Source organism: Glycine max, chromosome 18, assembly GCF_000004515.6.
Source record: "Glycine max cultivar Williams 82 chromosome 18, Glycine_max_v4.0, whole genome shotgun sequence".
In the NCBI taxonomy this organism is placed as follows: domain Eukaryota; kingdom Viridiplantae; phylum Streptophyta; class Magnoliopsida; order Fabales; family Fabaceae; genus Glycine; species Glycine max.
The window spans coordinates 18,467,809-18,487,507 of record NC_038254.2 but is presented as its reverse complement, the minus strand read 5'-3'; the positions used below and the strand labels follow the sequence as shown (position 1 = coordinate 18,487,507).

Below are 19,699 nucleotides of genomic sequence, written 5' to 3'. Positions count from 1 at the left end.
AATACTTCCTATGTTTAACAAAAGAGATGGCATATTGAATGTTGGTTCTATAGGCATCCTTTTTCCTTTTGATTTTATGTTTTCTCCTAGAGTTAAATCTATCAGAGTAATAACTTTTTCAAGCGCGGGGGGGGGGGGGGGGATCCTATGTTATAGTCTTTCATAATATAATCAAATTGGGGGTTAAAATTTGAGCTTGAAGCATCATTCATAAGACCTTTGAGGGTTTCAGGAAACGAGAGTATTGATTCTGTTTCATCAATTCCATAATTTGTATCTAACATTTTTTTGAAGTTTATTTCATTTTCATATAATTTATTTAAATCAATCTTTGTAAGCAAATCTTCAATGTTATCTGTATCAGAATTTTCTTTATCTATTGATGAAAATAATCTTTGTCTGAAAACATATTTGTCTTCTTCATCGGTGTCATCGGAATCTGTTTCATTATTTACAAAACTTTGTCCTTGACACTTTTTATCTTCTTCCCATTTTTCAACTACTTTAAGAAGCTTTTGGGAAAGGTGAGTTTTTTTTAAGAAAGATATTCCAGTTTGTTTATGTTCCTCGTAAGGAATGTATGATTCGAAATATGAACAATGCCATAAATTCATCATGGACATTCTAGAGGGTTCCATTTCTTCTTCTAGGGGATTTTGTATGTCTTAATAATTCGTAAATCTTACTGAAAGACTATTTCTTCTATTTGTTATTATGGCAGAAGCAGGAGTAGTTATTGCACTCCTAGAGGATCCAACATCAATATGTATTTGCCATTGATTATTTTGGTTTCTGGAGGAATAAAAAATTTCTGGTGGCAAAAATTGAATTCCATCAGATGATAGGACTGTCACTAAAGGATTAGTGTTTATCCTGTATCTAGGGGATATTTGGTCATTTATTCTACCAATGAAAGTAATATCTAAGTGCAAGTTATGTCCCTCAAAATTTCTTCCAAATCCTATTGTTTGGACTTCTAGGTTTATGTTTTGTATGAAGTCACTAAGGTTCATTGTGTGATTAGGGGCAATATAGATCAGGGAGACTGTTTGATTTAGATCTATTTCTATCATCCCTATTATGGCTTGAGAGTTATTATCTCTAAACCTTTGATCAAAGAGCACTACAAAAGCTTTAGCTCCTACGAAGGATCTTGTTAGAGACCTGACACCTATGGCAATTAGTCCTAGGTGTACATATCTTCTATTTGTATTAAGGAGTTGTCGTCCTATTTGGTATCAGAGCCCTTACATTAGCTCTGGATAGACATCGCGATATAATTAATAATAATAATTCTAGTAACAAACTTTCGATAAAATCTTTTGAAGATTTAACTGAAACCTTAAACAGTTTAACAAAAACACAAAATTTGTTGTTTAACAAAATACAAACATTAGAAAATAAAATTAACGATATTTTGATTACTCTCAATACTAAGGACCAACAAGTTCGTTTATCTACAAACGAACTCGATAAAATTACAACACAACTTTCTAAACTTGATTTAGGAAAAACAACAAGCCAAACTTCGACAAAATTCGTTTTAGCAAAGCCTAGAAAATGAGGACAATACCATTCACCGGAACCTCACAAACAGTCTCAGGACACAATCCTGTTATTGAATCTATAAATCAATCTCCTGGAATCCTATATAGATTCTTTAGAAGGACAAATTCTCGAACCAGACAAGTTGAACAAATAGTAGATATAGAATCCAATGTTGATATTGGATCAAATTCTAGGATAGACTCTCTTAATCCTAGACAATTATATAACTTAAATTAGCTGGCCTCAAATAGAACTAGGCTATACAAATACAGAAGGATTGATGATTTTCATCTATGTGACAGAAGACATGAGATTAATGTGAATCAGGAAATTCCATTTTTAAAACAGTTTGTACACAACAAAAGAAAAAAAAAAACAAATAAGAAAGAAACTTTCATTCTCATCCTTTCCTTAGTGCCTAAAACCCTAAACCCCATCCTGCTGGTTATGTGATTGTTTGTCCACTAGTAACCAGAGTTTAAAGAACCAGATAATTTTTCAGTGAAGAAGAAAAATCCCAATGATTGTGACTCGTTCTGCTTTGATGCTCCATCTCCAAAACCCACCAATTCGCTACCACTTCTTCTCCCACTTCAGCTATGCTCCCACCTTCCCTACTCTATTCAAACCTCGCCCTTTCTCTCCAACCACTCCACGCCAAGCACAAACCAGAACCTTTGTAAGCGCTGTTGCATCATCATCATCAGCAGCACATGGTTCCAATGGCAGAGACACTTTCTTTGCAGAAGAAAACGTTTCGTGGAGTTCACTCGGTCTCTCTGATACCATTTCTCGAGCGCTCTCTAACATTGGCCTCAATAGGCCCTCTCTCGTTCAGGTCCCTTTTCTTTCTTTCTTTCTATTTTTTTCCCCACTTCGTTTTTGCTTGTTTTCATGTTGCCCCTTTGGTCAATTCATGCCCCCGTGCGGTTTTCTAGGAAATTGAATGATCCCTTTTGCTAAAAATTTGATCTTGTTTACTTGTTGTGTTTATGCTTATGATGTCAAAAAAACTGGAAATAAAACAATCCAAAATAGGATGCAATTTGGATTTTGGAAGCTAGACCAAGGGGCTGTTGATAACTGGTTTTTGTTTTCATTTTTTATTTGGACAAAAATTAAGGGGCTGATTGGATTTATCTTCTACTATAAGCTGAAATCAACTTATGCACTTAACTTTTGTAGAAATGTTCTTATCTAAAACATCTCCAAAAGCTGAAGTGCATAAGTTGATACAGCTTATGGGAAAACTCAATTCATTTTACCTTCTTATTTTCTTCTCCTATAGGTGTTTATGGAAAAGTTTTTCCAGATAGGTCCTAGATGTAGGTCTTTAAGTGCTTTTGATACTATCATCCAATCAGGTTTATATTAAAGGTCAGTTAGGTTGGCAAGGTAAAACTGTGATTCTGAATGGAGAATATCATGAAAAGTACAATTCTAAGTTCAGTCCTTTTCATTTTTTGGGGTGCTGGGTCTTATGTTGTGAGCATTATTTATGTGTGTTCAGGCTTCTTCTGTACCGTCTGTGCTGTTAGGGAAGGATGTTATTATTGCTGCGGAGACTGGGAGTGGTAAAACATACAGTTACCTAGTTCCTCTAATTGATAAGCTTAGAGACGCCCAGGAACATTCTCTACATGCTGTGTTGGATCAAAAAGTGACCTCACCACAGAACGTTCTGCTGGTGCTTTGTCCAAATGTGCAACTTTGTGAGCAGGTAGTGAGGATGGCTAACAGTCTCTGTAGAGATGATGGCGAGACAATAGTTAGTGTGGCAGCCATTTGTGGCAAACAGGTAGTGATTGTGCAATCCTTATAGTTATATGGAATTTATGGTCTGCTCTTGAATTTTCAATACTAAGAATCATTTTGACCCAGGGATGGCCAATTCGGGAACCTGATGTCATTGTGACGACACCTGCGGCTCTTCTGAATTATGTTGACCTTGACAGAACCCGACGCATGGAATTTATGCGTGGTGTTAAATATGTGGTATATTTCAGATCTTATGTAACTATGCCAGTGTAAAAGATGTGTGAATTACGTTGTGTTTATATTTCTTACTGTCAGGTGTTTGATGAAGCTGATTTACTTCTCTGTGGGAGCTTCCAGAATAAAGTAATCCGCCTGATAAACTTGCTCCGCTTTGATGAAAAACTATTGTCTCGATCAAAAAAATCAGTAGCGGAGTTTCCGATGAAACAGGAATTTTCCTTGTCATCAGAAGATGCTTTTGAAGGTGAAGAGGAACTTCAAACTGAAGCCATCTCAGAAGACGATGACAATGATAAAGAGGATATTGTTGATATTAATAATGAAGCCGGAAATGTTAAACTAAGAGACTGGAGGAGAGTGAGGAAAAATTATGAGCGTAGTAAGCAGTATGTTTTTGTTGCTGCTACACTTCCAGTGAATGGAAAGAAGACAGCTGGAGGGGTATTGAAATATATGTTTCCTGATGCTGAGTGGGTTTGTGGAAACTATCTTCATTGTCACAATCCGAGGTTCATTTTTTTGTCTTATTATCAATAATGACGTTTCATTTTATTTTGCTCATGTTACTCAGCTGCTCGTGGTGAACTCTTGACATGTATTTATGAAGAATAGGAAAATGCTTAAATGCATTAATGATTCCATTGATTGTGAACTGAAGATATGATAAATGAAATGCATAATTGCATATAGACAAACGTGTAAGCTAAATATTACTATAATCAGAAATGGTAAGACTATTTTAAAAAATCTAGTTTACTGTCCACCGAAATGTTGAGGTGAATGCCTAGGAAGTATGATCATTAGTGTACCCTTCACACATAGTCCAGGTTTACTTCAATTGAAGATAAGTAGATGATGAAGAATTATTTCATATATTTTAGCATGTATAACAAGCAAATAAAGTGGTTTTATTCTATCATAGGCTCTCTCAGCAAGAGCCTTTTGGGCTTGAAGCTTGAATGAGGCACATTACCACTTTACTTTTGGTTGAAATGTTATGAATAGTGATCGAATAACTTGGCCATGAATACATTGATACCATACTAAAGACCAATTCTTCGAATGTTAAGTTGCTAGGTGGAGGCCAATAAGTAGTTTTATATTTCTAACGAGTACTAGACTACTAGTCTATGACTGGAAGATCAAAAGTGACAGAAAAATTTAGTTGTAAAAGGGTTGCAGGAAAATGTAGTACTAGCCAGGCCCCTAGGACTAAAATAGGCTTTATGTGGAGAAAATTCTCCAGTTCTGATTAGACTTGTAACTACAAACTGTGCAACTTAGGTTCTCACCCCTGCCAACATTTCCTCAAAAAGGCTACTTTCACCATTTCTAAATTTTATGTTTGGATTAGTTTTTTATCTATGACAGAGTTGTAAGGATGCCCTTCTGATTAGCATTTGAGAGAAGATTATGAAATCATTCATTTATCCTCCTTGGTGGGGCATGATATATGGCTTTACAGTCAGGGAACAAGTTTTTATGCCATTCTTTCTTTGTTGAAAAACCTATGAACTATATACACAGCATCTTTGACCTTGTGCTCTTTTGGGATCCAACCAATCCTGGTCATGCTGGTAATTAGTATGCTCTTTTATGTTTTTTCTTCTTTATTTTAATGTTATTGTGGTCTCTCAATTTTCAGATTGGAGCAAAAATGGATAGAAGTTATGGTTGATACTCAAGTGGATGAACTCATAAAGGCTGTGAATCACAGATTCAGATCTGAAGATTTGGTTAATGCCGGTGGCATTCACAGAACAATGGTGTTTGCCAACACTGTTGAGGCTGTTGAAGCTGTGGCAAAGATATTACTCCGATCTGGGATTGAATGTTCTCGTTATCATAAGAATTGCACATTGGAAGAGCGAGCACAAACCTTAGTTGATTTTCAAGATAAAGGTGGTGTTCTTGTATGTACCGATGCTGCTGCTCGTGGTGTTGATATTCCAAATGTTTTACATGTTATTCAGGTATTGTTCACCCTTGACTCCAGTATAGCTTCATGCTTCAATTATTCTATTTTGCGATGACAGAAACTGTTTATCCTACGAAACAAACAAAATAAAAGATTTCATTAGATATCAACTACGGTATGTTGGTCAATGAAAGTATTACATTATATGTTGAAAATTAGAAAGACAATGCGCATAAAATGAGAATTCTAAAGTTTTTCATCTGATTAATACTACACCATTTCCACGGATGGAAGTTAATTGTGAAGATATATCATCAGTTGTGTTAGGATCCACTTGCAAGTTGCAAGGTATGGGACTTGACTCCCACATTGGAAGTATGGGATTCTAGTGTGGGGTTTGGCTTTCATTTGTGGTATGGTTCTTATCAAGTGGTATCAAAGCTTTTCACCATGTCTCTCTCAGCTGCAAAGTTGCAGCGCGGGTGGTGATGCATTGCTTTGTTTACTGGGATTAGTCAAAGGGTTAGCACACGGTCAGTCCACATGGGCTCTGTGGCTGTTGAGTGTTGTGGGATGTTAAGATCCAAGTACAAGATAGGGATTTGAGTCCCACATTGGAAGTGTGACATTTATAAGACATTGGGTCTCCAATTACAATAGCTAGCTTTTGTAGTGTGGTTCTCCCAAGGTTCTTATCAACTTGCTTTATTAAAATAACACTAACCAATATCTCTTGCTTGCAAGTTTCCTACCTCTTCATAGTCTATGTTTGAGAATTAATTTTTTTTGAAAGTATCTCCTATTTAGGGAAAATATCTCATATTTAGAAGGTGTATATCTCTGCTGATTCACAATATCGTTGGGATATGATTTGGTTTGATAGTGATTTAAATCTTATTTGATTAGGGTTTCCTTGTTTCCTATAGTTATACATTGTAATTAATATCATCTGTATATAAATTCATCTGCAGAGGATCCTTAATTCTCAAGTCATTCATGTAATCTGTCTCAACTCTCAAGTAAATTATGCATGAGCATAGCAGCCTATTCAAGTTGTCTTACCTTACTTATTTCTGATTTGCTAGACTAGAATAGAGGTGCAAGTGCTAAGATTATGCTGGAATTTTTTATTTTGTACACTAGTTATTTAATGATTTAGTTGATTGTCATCTGCCTAAATTGATTAATGGATCTATTCTATGCTTTAAAAGTCAAACTCCTTTAAAAGTCAAAAGATGTAATAACACACTAAAGGTAGTGACAGAGTTAATGGATCTATTCTATGCTTTAAAAGTCAAACTCGTTTAGGAAGAAAAAAAAAGGGTCAGCTAAATCAAATAAGACGAATTGGTGAAATGGATGGAAATTTCCTTGAGTTTTATTAGAGTATGCTGTTAGTCAACTGTGAAAACAGTTCTGTAAACTAATTGTAAGGGCTGTTAGCAAAAGCTAACAGCACCTATCTTAGAGTTGGTTAGAATCAGTTAAAGTTGGTTAGGTTCTGTTAGTTAGTTACAATTCTGTTGCAATAGCAGAATAGAGATCTATATATACCTCTTTTATAACCTTCTGTAATTAACTTTTGATAGTCAATAAAATTAGCCTTTATGTTCAACAAGTTTTCTCTTCCTTCTCTCTCTCTTAGTTTATTCAACATGGTATCTAGAGTCATTTTTTCAAATTCCTAGTTCCTTTACAAGGTCCAGTGTTCTGTGTTCAAGGCTTCTGCTCCTTCTAGTTCAGTTCCTCAATCATTTCCCAACTCTGTGGCTGAAAAACTTGATGATTCCAATTATCTTCACTGGCGTCAACACATTGAACCAGTTATCAAGTCACACAGATTGCAACATTTCGTGGTTAATCCGATTATTCCTCCTCGCTATCTCATAGAAGATGATCGTGTTGCTGATCGTATCAACCTTGATTATGAAGCCTAGGAAGTCCAAGATTAAACACTCCTGGTATGGCTGCAGTCAATTCTTTCTAAATCAGTGTTGTCGCGTGTTCTTGGTTCAGATCATTCCTATCAAGTTTGGGATAAAATTCATGAGCATTTTAGCCTTCACACGAAAACTCGAGCACGACAGCTCCGCACTGCCATGAGAGCAGTTACTCTTGACGGCAAAACAATTGAGGAGTAGTTGCGAAAAATCAAAAGGGTTTGTGGATGAACTTGCTGGTGTTGGTGCCCTTGTTCGTCATGAGGAATATGTTGACGCGCTGCTTGAAGGACTGCTGTCGGATTACGCGTCAGTGGTTTCTGTTATCGAAAGCAAAAAAAATCTCCGTCCATCGTAGAGATTGAAGCATTGCTTTACGGACATGAAACTTGACTCATGCACTACAACAAAGAAGCGCAAATGATGAACTCTGCTTCGATAAATTACACGCAAGGTTATTTGTATCCAAACACCTATAAAACTGGTGATTCTGGTGGTTCTCGCAGTGCATATGGTTGTGGTGGTAGTCGTGATCCCACTACATTACAGCCTATCCCATACTCTATTGGTTCAGTCAAAACCTCAAACACCTGGGTTAATCCGAATTTTAAGAATTCTGGTCCAAGTCATAGTCAACCCAGTGCCATGCTCACTAGTTCAACCTCTCAAGGGAATGGGCAAGCTGGTACCACCTGGATTCCAGATTATGGAGCCAGCTTTCATTTAATTGGAGACTCACAGAATATGAAACAATTCACCCACTTTGATGGACTAGATCAGATATTCATAGGCAATGGTGAAGGTTTATGTATTTCTAACACTGGTTCTGCATCATTTATATCTCCTAATGATGTTGGCATAACATTTAAACTTCACAAGTTACTACATGTTCCTTCAATTTCAAAAAATTTGTTAAGTGTTAGTCAATTTGTCAAAGATAACTGTTTTCTTTGAATTTCACCCTCATGTGTGTCTTGTAAAATCTCAGGAGACCAATAAGATCCTTCTTAAAGGAGTTGTTGGTGCTGATGGACTTTACTCCTTTCATAATCTCAAGCTTCAAGAGAGTCCTTCACTGCTGATGTCTGCTGTTTCAAGTGTTGCCTCTCCTAGTTCAGCTCTCACTATTAATAATAATAGTTCTACTGTAATGTCTGATTTTGTTTCTTCTTCTCTTAGTATTGCTAATCTTTGGCATGCTAGGTTAGGGCATCCTAATGATCATGTAATGAAACTTGTTCTCAGTCATTGTAATATTTCTTCATCAAATAAAAATTCCAGAGTTTTGTGCTTCTTGTTTTATGGGTAAATCTCATAGATTACCTTCTCATACTTCTACTTCTGTCTATTCTCCTTTAGAGCTCATTTTTATAGATTTGTGGGGACCTTCTCATATTACCTCATATTCTAGTTATAAATATTATGTCTCTTTCATTGATATTTTATTTAGGTATACTTGGATATATTCTATAAAGTCCAAAGCTGAAACCATGTCTGTTTTTCAAACTTTCAAGTCCATGGTTGAACTAGAGCTTAACCTCAAAATCAAAAGTGTCCAGTCTGATTGGGGAGGTGAATACAGACCTGTTTCCACACTTTTAGCCTCTTTTGGCATTTCTCACAGACTTACCTGTCCTCACACTCATCATCAGAATGGTGTGGTTGAGAGAAAGCATAGACATATAATTGATCTGGGTCTCACATTGTTGCATCATGCATCTTTACCTTTGCAATTTTGGGATTATGCTTTTACTACATCTGTTTATCTCATTAATAGGCTTTCCACTGCTTCTCTAAAATTTGCCACTCCCTTTGTTACCTTGTTTAAAAAGGAACCTGATTATCATTTTCTTAAAACTTTTGGGTGTGCCTGTTTTCCTTTATTGAGACCATATCATACACATAAACTGAATTTTCATTCTCAAGAATGTTTATTCCTAGGGTATTCCTCTTCCCACAAGGGTTACAAATGTTTATCTTCTGGTAAAGTGTACATTTCTAAAGATGTTTTGTTCAATGAGTTAAGGTTCCCCTATTTTGATTTGTTTCCCACTTCTACTAGTTCAGTCACTAACCTTGATTCCTACTTTAGTCTCAATCCAAATCTTTCTCCACCCTCTGTCTCTTCTATTTCTCAAACATCTCAAGTGTCTGATACAGCGTCTGTTTCCCTTGTTCCTCTTGGGTTTTCTCCTTTATCAACTCAGTCTTCTGGCAACACTGAGTCTGTATCTCAAAATTCTACTTCCACTGTGTTTGCCTTTGTTCAGCCTGTCAATTCAGAGTCTACTACCCTTGCTTCATCCTCTTCAGAATCTATTTTTGTACCAAATTCTGTACCAGTCAATACTCATCCTATGCAAACAAGGTCTAAGTCTGGTATTCACAATCATAGGTTACATTCTTCTCTGTTTCTTACTCATTTTAAGCCTAAAACTGTAAAACAGGCTTTGGCAAATGCAGATTGGCTCACTGCTATGCGACAAGACTATGATGCCCTGCTAAAGAACAGAACTTGGCACTTGGTATCATTACCTCCTAATAGGCAAACTATTGGTTGTAAATGGGTTTTCAGGGTAAAGGAAAATGCTGATGGTTCCATTAACAGGTTCAAAGCTCGATTGGTAGCCAAAGGATTTCATCAAGTGCATGGTTTTGATTTTCATGAAACCTTTTCTCCTATGATCAAACCTGTTACTATTTGGATCATCCTTATCTTGGCTTTGTCTCATGGGTGGAAATTATTTCAACTTGATGTAAATAATGCTTTTCTGAATGGATCGTCACTTGAAGAAATTGTTTTCATGACTCAGCCTCCTAGTTTTGAAGTTGCAAATAAGTCATTGGTATGCAAACTCAACAAAGCCATTCATGGCTTAAAATAGGCTCCAAGACAGTGGTTTGATAGGCTAAAATCTACTTTACTGCAGTTTGGTTTTATTGAAAGTAAAAGTGATTCATCTTTATTCATTTTTCGCCAACAAATGCATGTTGTTTATCTCCTGGTCTATGTGGATGATATCATTCTAACAGGTAGTTCACTTTCACTAATACAGCAGATTACATACAAGTTAAACACTGCACTCAAGCAGCTTGGTCATCTAGATTATTTCCTGGGTCTAGAAATCAAGTATCTACCCTACAGTTCTATCCTTATGATTTAGACCAAATACATTAGAGATTTACTTCACAAGACTAACATGGCTGAAGCCCACTCTATCTCTTCTCCAATGGTATCCAATTGCAAGTTGTCTCGACAAGGTGCTGATGCTTTTCATGATCCAACCTTATATAGGTTTGTAGTTGGTGCATTACAGTATGCTACCCTTACTAGACCTGAGATCAGTTTTGCTGTCAACAAAGTTTGCCAATTTATGGTTGCTCCTTTGGATTCTCATTGGATAGTGGGAAATGGTATATTAAGGTATCTGAAGGGCACTTTGTTTCATGGTTTGCTTCTTCAACCTACATCTGTTACAAAGCCCTTAGTTATTCAAGCTTTTTGTGATGCTGACTGGGCATCAGATGTGGATGACAGGCGCTCTACCTCAGGGACTGCTATTTTTCACGGTCCAAACTTAATCTCTTGGTGGTCTCGAAAGCAGAAAGTTACTGTCAGGTTTAGTACAGAAGCTGAGTATCGCAGTATAGCTCAGACTTCCACCGAATTAACTTGGATTCATACTCTGCTAACAGAATTGCAAGTTTCATTCACTACTCCTGTTATTTTTTGTGATAATCAGAGTGCAGTTTCTATTGCACACAATCTAGTTTTTCACAACCGTACCAAACACATGGAAATTGATGTCTTTTTTGTAACAGAGAAGATTCTGGCCAAGAGCTTACTATTGTCCATGTTCCAGCTCTAGATCAGTGGGCTGATATTCTCACCAAGCCTCTTTCTGCATCACGATTTGAAGTTCTTCGAGGCAAACTCAATGTGAAGAGTGTTTCTCTTGAAATTTCTTCCCCTTGAGTTTGAGGGGGGGTATTAGAGTATGCTGTTAGTCAACTGTGAAAACAGTTCTGTTAGTCAATTGTGAAAACAGTTTTGTTAACTAATTGTAAGGGCTGTTAGCTTTTGATAATAACACCTATCTTAGAGTTGGTTAGAATCAGTTAGAGTTGGTTAGGTTCTGTTAGTTAGTTACAATTCTGTTACAATAAAGAAACATCTATATATACCTCTTTTATAATCTCCTGCAATTAACTTTTGATAATCAATAAAGTTAGCCTTTATGTTGAACAAGTTTTCTCTTCCTTCTCTTTCTCAGTTTATTCAACAAGTTTTAAGATTAGAAATGAATTGATGCAGTCTGGGGATAAAGTAGTCCTGTATGCCATTTAAGTGCTTTTAAGTTTTTACAACTAATCAGGTGTAGTCTGAAAAATTGAATTATCCCCCCTGCATGGTTTCTTCAGCCACTATTGAAGTTACTTCATTTAATATAGGACTCTTAAAGCATTACATTACTATGCATGCATCATTACATTTCCATCTTATGACCTCTGAATCTCTGATACTGCTATTATGACAATCCTTTCCGCTGATTAAAAAAAAAATGACAATCCTTTCCGCTGCACTGCTGTTTTTATTGTATTTTATTTAACGTATACATTTTCTTAGGTGTTATGGTTATTATATATACATGTGTGTGTTCATTCTCAATGTTGTCCATGTATTTCAGGCGGATTTTGCTACTTCTGCTGTAGACTTTTTGCATAGGGTTGGTCGTACCGCTAGAGCTGGTCAAATTGGACTTGTTACTAGCATGTGCACTGAATCCAACAGGGAGCTTGTTAATGCTGTTCGTCGGGCAGGGGAACTTGATCAACCTGTGGTAAATTTTGTAACATTATTTAATTTTGTAACATTATTTAATATTTATTGGCCTTACTCTTTGGCAAATACAATATCAATTGAGATTGTTTTAAGAATTTTTTTTTTGTAATATTAGTCGGTTAAAAATGGGTCTTAAGCTTTTATAGTTGATGCTGGTCATGTATGATGATAGAGTCAACTATGGACTGAATAATTTCACACATAATTTCAACTCTAAATCATTGATGGACTTGAATATTTGTGGAGTAATAATTTCCATTTTACCGCAGGAAACTGCATTTAGCAGGAAAAGAAGCTTCCGCAACAAGCTCAAGAAAAGGGGTAAGTTATAATGCTTGGTTCTACAAAGCTTTAAACAAACATTCTACGTGAATATGTATACTCTACGTACAGATGATCAGCGAGGATGTTTATGTGTGTAACTGAAAATGTGTTTGAATCTTGAATCAGCATTTGGAACTACGTAAAATTGTAAACTACTGAGAGGATTGAGTACCTCACGGCACGTTAACTTGTCCCAATTGTTATTTTGTATTTGTAACAGGTACTAACAAAGTCAGAGATTCAGCAACAATTAAAGAGAGCGTTCTAGGATGAGAATACTAGGTGACACTCAGTATCTAAAGCAGCATGCGCCAATGACAATGTGAAACAACATTATGGCCACTGCTTCAAAGTGTGTTATCTGTTACACCTAGATGCTTACGAGTAAATGACACATGTAACGGATCTTGCCATTTCTTGAGGATTATGCAATTACCGTGAAGGAATCCTCCATATCTGAGTTAATTAATGCAGATAACTGTTATTGATATCCCTTTTGCTGGTTTCATGAGTAGAGTGTCTTGTATTGTCCAATCTTAGTTTCTGGAATCACATTTTTCCATCATCTTTTACTGTTTTTAAGTGGCAGTTGGTTAACTTGGTTCCCATCAATTTATTTTTCATGTAATTACGAGATTGTATTGCAAGAGAATAAACGTGATAAGTTATTTGATGAAAAAGAATATCGAATGAAAATGAGATGAAAGAAAAAATAAATGTATGCTTGTAAACTCTTTTTTAAATTGAAATGATCATATATACTATGTCCTTCGGTTTCGATTACGAGAAAAAAAAAACATTTTATACTTATTAAGAAAATTAATTAATTTCATTAAATTGTGTTATTTTTAATTAAAAAATAAACACTTTTAGTAAATTATATTTTATTGTATCTTGATATTAAATATAAAAAAGTATCTTATTTTATTAAATAAAAGATATTTTAGAGAGAATTTGGTTAAATGACATAAATAATTAAGATTTGTTTATACTTAAGACAGAAAAATAAATAATATTTGTTGTTTATATTCGAGATAGAAGATAATATGTTTTAAGATCTGGAGTATACTATTTATAATTGGTGCTATATTAAGAAATACAAGGTTACAAATAATGTGGTAGGAAAGCGAGTTAGAAAAAATGGAATGACAATTACTACATATGGAATAATAGTAAACCCTTTAAAAATTAACCACATATATTAAGGTGACAAAAAATTCACAATTTTTTCATATCAAGAACTTGAAAACTGAAACAATACGGCATATATATAAGTTGTCAAAGTTTTTAGTATGCGAAAAAAAAAAGTTTGGGGATGATGCAAATATGTTCAGATGTATGAACATTGGAGCAAAAGTTAAATTCGACTCCACTGGGGATCGAACCCAGAATCTCTGGTTCCGTAGACCAGCGCCTTATCCATTGGGCCATGGAGTCTTTTTCGTTATTGTGGCACATTAACTTTAATATAATGTTAGTAAAATGTATAGACTTGCATTTCGTTTATTTTTGGTCAGGCACTTGGTTTGAACTTTGAAGTACGGCTTCATGTGCCGCAAGACGAATCTCTGGCTCCTTGAAACTAGAACAACATTGCTTAAATTGGTCATGAACTTCACAAGCATACTTTTTTTTTTTTGTTACAAATGAACTATTTGCATTTGTTATTTTATCTTTTTTTTTGGTTTATTTTAATATTTTATCTTTTAATAAATTCATTTTGATACTATATCTTTTTAAAAAGATTCAAAATAATCTTTTCATTAATTTGAAATTAACGATAATTAAATATCGATGACTAAAAGCCGTAATAAAATGAAACATAAGAAAGAAGCAACCATTCATCAAAGCATCATCCTTCACAAATCATAATTTCCTTTTTTTCATATAAAAAATCACAAACTACACACAATTTAATTAATGACTCTATTTCAATATAACATCATCTACATGAAATTTGATGCTTGGTTTACCTTTTCTACAACCACCTTCACAACATCTTCGTTTTCAAATCTCAACTCACAAAATTGTTGACCCACAATCTTTTTTTCCCGTAAAATTATAATTTATTTACATATTTAAGTGGATACTAATTAATAAATAATTATATCACTAATTTATTTTAAAATAGCATTTTTATATTAAAAGAGATAAAAACCAACTAATATTTTTAAAATAATTAAATTTTTAATAAAATATATAATTTTATTTAACCAATATCCTCAAAAGACATTTACTAAAAAAAGGTTTCATTTAATATTTTATTTATTTTTATGTCTCATTTAAAATTAAAACATACAATCTAAAAAGACTTAATAATATTTTGTTCCATAAAAATTGGAGCTTTTGATTTTTGTCTAATAAAGATTTTTATTTTTATTTTATGTCCTGTCGTTAAGTAATAATGTTAGATGATAATATAACAATGATATTAACAATCCATTCTCTGCATATCATCAAAGAATTTGACAACATAACTACATAATTTTGTTTTGCTAAATTGTGTTTTTAAATTCTGATCTATTCAATGATTAAATTTTAATATTTAAAATTATTTATAATTTCCAACATATGTTTGATTTCTCTTTTTTTTTATTATGAAATTTCGATTATTATAATATATCTCTTTTCTCATAATTAAGAATATAATTAAAAAACCACAATTAATATTGTTTTAGCATTTGATAATATATAATAAATAAATAAAAAACGTTTTAAAAATTTATAAATGATTTTTGCCCAATATCGTCAGTGTTTTCTCTTGCTTTTAATTATTTTCTTAACTAATATCTCAAACACGCACTTGTTAAAATTAGTCTTATTTATATAAAAATATTAAATTATTCCATAATTTTAACAATAAATATTTTTTAAAGACGTAATGTTTTAATTTAAATGTTTTTAATTCTTATAAATAACTTTTTTTATTTAATCTTTGACTAAGAAACTAAAAATATTAATTAATAAAATCTAAGAAAAGACTAAAAACATTTTCAAAGACCAAAAAATTATTTGAATTTCAAATTTCGTCTCCTTAATCAGTATTCTAAATAAACTTTCTCTAACTTAAAAGTCACAACTATGATGTACATCATAGAAGGCTTATTTCATTTTTTTTTTCATGCATATACACATCGGGAAAAATTATAACTTGTAATTTACTAGACGTTTATTCCACAACTGATGCATACATAACCAAATTAAAAAAATAAAAACAACTGATGCATTATATATAGATGCATTAAATCGCAGCAATACACAAAACTGATGATGTTCAGAAGAAAAAAAACACAAAACTGATGGTTACAAATTATGAGAAACACAATGCATTAAGAAATTAAGGTAGAAAAAACAAAAAAATGGGAATTCAAATTTGTGTTAACTAGTGATAAACATCATAAGGTGTAGACACACATGGGCATGCATGCACAGGTTTAGGGGCACTTAGGTTTGTTGCCATGAGTGATCATGTCAGTGTAACACTTGCCACACATCTCTCTGTTCCCGTAAGTGCCTGGAGGAACACACCTGCACCTGAAACAGCATGTCCCGCAAGCTCTTGAGCAAATTTTTGGCCTTGAGTGCAAACTGCACCTCACCCTGCACCTCGCTCCACAATCTTCCGAAACACAACATATTCGTTGATTAGAACAATGATAAGATTTTTTTTTTTCTTTCAAGAGTAAATATCTATTTTGGTCTTTGGACATGTAAATTGGTAATAATTTAATTCTTGGTAGAATGAAAATTCTTATTTAGTCTCTGTATAAAAGATATGATAATTACATTGGATAATTTAATAATAAATTAATTCTTAAATTTATAACTTAATGTCAAATTGATTATTTAAAAATATAACTTAATATTTGGTTTATGAACATTACAATTTAATAATAAAATGATCCAATGAAACTAATTATATGATTGTCACATTTTTTTTTATAAATTTAGGGATTAAATTATAATTTTTGTCCTTTCAGAGATAATTATATCTAATTTACACATTTAGGAACTAAAATGGCCATGTAAAAAAAAATACAACAATTACAATGTATCATTATTTTCATTGGATCATTTTATCATTAAATTGTAATATTCATGAACTAAATATTAAATTATTTTTTAAGGACCAATTTAATTTAATTTAAGTTGTATATTTTAAGTATTAGTTTGTTAATTTAGGGACTAAATCATAATTTTTATTCTTTCAGAAACAAAATTATCACTGATTTAGACGTTTAGGAACTAAAATGATTATTTTTGCTTCTTTTAAATTAAAGAAAACGAAGTATGAAACACCTAAAATATTATGAAACATGACTCAAATATAATTTAATATAATATATGTAAGATTAATATAAAGTTAAAATTTCACTCAAGACAAAATTAACATTTTAAAAACTAAAACAAGTCATAAAAAATATAATAAAATATTATTATTTAGATTAAACTATAATTTTGATCCTCCTATAAATTTTGATCTATGATTTTAGTTCTCTATTTTGTTCATGCAATTTTGATTCTCTTATAGAAAATTTACAATTTTGACCCAATTTTCAATTTGCATGTTTTTTTTCTTTTATTTTGGTCCAATTGAATCCTAGACCTAATATATCCATTTAAGATATCATAAAAAATAATTTAATTAATTAAAAGATAAAAAATAAAAGAAATAAGTGTATGCAAGATTGAAGGTTGTACCAAAATTGTTGCTGATTTTATAAATTAAGAAACAAAAATCATTAAAAAAATAAGATAACTAAAATCATGATATATATATATATATATATTAAAATTGTAATTAAGCTTATTATTTATTTAATTATTATGAATTCTCCTATATTTAATGATATACTAGTTTAAAAAATGGGCAGAAAGAAATTGTAAAATAAGGTTAAGAATAAAAAATAAGATTGCTTTTTATTTATTTATTTAAAAATGGATAAATAATCATTTGGTACCAGGATGTAAATAAGTTACAATTAATTTGTTCTAGAATAAAAATTTTAATTTAGTTATTGAATATGTTAAAAAGTGTAACAATCACTTTTTTGTGTACAACTTTATAACTTAATATTGAATTAACTCTTCAACATTATGACAAAATATTTTCACAAATTTAATATAAGATGAAATTATTGTATTTTTTACATATTGAAAAATTAAATCAGAAATTTTATTCTTTCATATAAACTATAAATTGTTATTAATTTACACATTCTCATAACAAAATAATCATTTATCCTTTAAAATTGTAAAATTGTTAAAAGTACCGCTTTTAAAAAAAAAGAAAAGAAAATTATGTATTTCTTTCTCCTGTAACTTAACTTTGATATGCAGAACCAAAAAACTTCAAAGACCAAAATGCGTAGTTGAAAAAGAAAAAGGAGAAAATGTCAACCAATTAAGTGAGAAAAGTAAAGAGAAATCATACCCACAAATGGCAAAAGCCTTCTATTGGGACCTTTTACCAGCTGCAAAACAGAAGCCAAGCCAGGGAAAACACTGTAACAAGCAAGTACTTAAAGTTAAAAACATACAAAGGTGGCCGGAAGAAACGACATGCAACCTCAGAATGGGTGAGATGACCTTGAATGTTGACACTAGAAACAGCATACGACACCTGCAAATTAAGCTCAAAGCCTCAAAAAAATCAAGGCAAAAATATCTAATTCTTTTGTTAATTAAAACTATAGAGCAAGTGAACATGCATGTTTTTGGAATACTTACAATTGGCATGCAGAAGAGAGTTGCAGCCATGAGCAGCAGCAATAGTAAAGTCTTCCTTTTCTTCTCCATTTGGAAGCACTATCTACCAGCTGAAGTGTGTACTGTATATGAGGAGGACCTGCAAATGTTGAGTACCATTTCAAGGCTGTGGCATGTTTTATAGTAGTATTATTGATATTGATTCTCTTATGGCAATTACAATGACACCCTTTCTTGTTGGTATTAATTAATGTCAATTGTGTACATCGAAAACTAAAGTAGGTAGAATTAAATTCATCCACGTTCAACTCCATAAATTTTAACTGCATTAAAAACCATTTTTCATTTTTATTTTTTCTACTACTACGACCGATACTACTAGCTAGATTTTATTTTATTTTAATTTTACGGAGAAAATTTAACTCAGTTGATTGAACATAATACATGAGTTGTTATAAATCCTCCAATACTTATCTTAGATTCCTACATAAAAAATAGTTAGATTTCTTTTTTATAAGAATACTACTGGCTAGATAAGAGCAACTGAAATTATTTTTTTCATCTTCTGTTTTTATTTCCTCTATAATGTTTAAAATTCCTAGATTAATTTTAATTCATGAAATAAACACACCTTAATTTACCAAACTAAAATTAACACCACATATTTGAAATTAAGAATAACAGTCAACTCAGTTTTGAAATTATTTCTCCATTTGTTCCGTAATATTTGTTGTATTAGATTTTTTTACATACACTTAGAAACTAATAAATAGATAAAAGATAGTAGTAATTTTATAAAATTAACATTAACATCATTATTTCATTAATAGATTTTAATACCCATCATTTATATGATAGGGGATATAAGTAGAAAAAATAATAAATGTTACGTTGAAAAGTCAAAATAATAATTATTTTAAAACTTTTTTTTCCTTACATGAAAATTATCATGAGACATATGAAATATTGTTTTAAGACTAAATAGACAATTTAGTCCCTAAGATTGTACCCCTTTTGTATATTAGTCCTTAACTTAATGTTAAATTTAAAATAGTCTTTATCTTTACATTCGTTATGCAACTAAGTCCCTGCTGTTAAAATCTAATTTCCTCTGTTAGTCAAATGTCTATTTGGCAAACCTTAGTCCTCGTAAGCAACCCCACATGGCAAATGTGAGTCCATGTCAGCAATCCCATGTGGCAAGGACTGAATAGAAAAATTAGGAAAAGTTAGGTTAAAAAGCATTGAAAAATGAAGTAGACGCATTTCCCCCCACAACGCGGTTTCACTGTCTTACTGGTTGTAGGGTTTTTTAACTGTTTACCGTTTTCTCTTTCCTCCACTGCATTCCCTTTGTCGGTGATTGTGAGTCTTCGCGCTTAGTAGTCAGCTTCGTGGTTGTTTTGCGTTCGTTTTCAT

General features: G+C 32.5%; 2 protein-coding genes and 1 non-coding gene across 3 annotated transcripts; 1 reads left to right on the top strand and 2 right to left on the bottom strand.

Annotated features, from left to right (window-relative positions):
- Positions 1-1,931: 1,931 nt before the first annotated feature.
- Positions 1,932-13,061, top strand: LOC100789323 (DEAD-box ATP-dependent RNA helicase 22). The gene is made up of 8 exons (XM_003553180.5): positions 1,932-2,386; positions 3,059-3,346; positions 3,430-3,543; positions 3,622-4,055; positions 5,192-5,519; positions 12,093-12,245; positions 12,517-12,568; positions 12,792-13,061. The coding sequence occupies exons 1-8, from the start codon at positions 2,069-2,071 to the stop codon at positions 12,842-12,844; spliced, it is 1,740 nt and encodes a 579-aa protein (XP_003553228.1). The 5' UTR covers positions 1,932-2,068; the 3' UTR covers positions 12,845-13,061.
- An 874-nt stretch (positions 13,062-13,935) lies between these two features.
- Positions 13,936-14,008, bottom strand: TRNAR-ACG (transfer RNA arginine (anticodon ACG)). Its single transcript has one exon. It is a non-coding gene; the product is annotated as a tRNA-Arg (tRNA).
- A 1,763-nt stretch (positions 14,009-15,771) lies between these two features.
- GASA31 (gibberellin-regulated protein 31) lies at positions 15,772-18,456 on the bottom strand. Its single transcript, NM_001371561.1, has 4 exons — positions 18,302-18,456; positions 18,141-18,194; positions 18,006-18,045; positions 15,772-16,190 (listed from the first exon to the last, which is right to left on the bottom strand). Exons 1-4 carry the CDS (start codon positions 18,368-18,370, stop codon positions 16,006-16,008), a joined length of 348 nt encoding a protein of 115 aa, NP_001358490.1. The 5' UTR covers positions 18,371-18,456; the 3' UTR covers positions 15,772-16,005.
- Between the last annotated feature and the right edge of the window lie 1,243 nt (positions 18,457-19,699).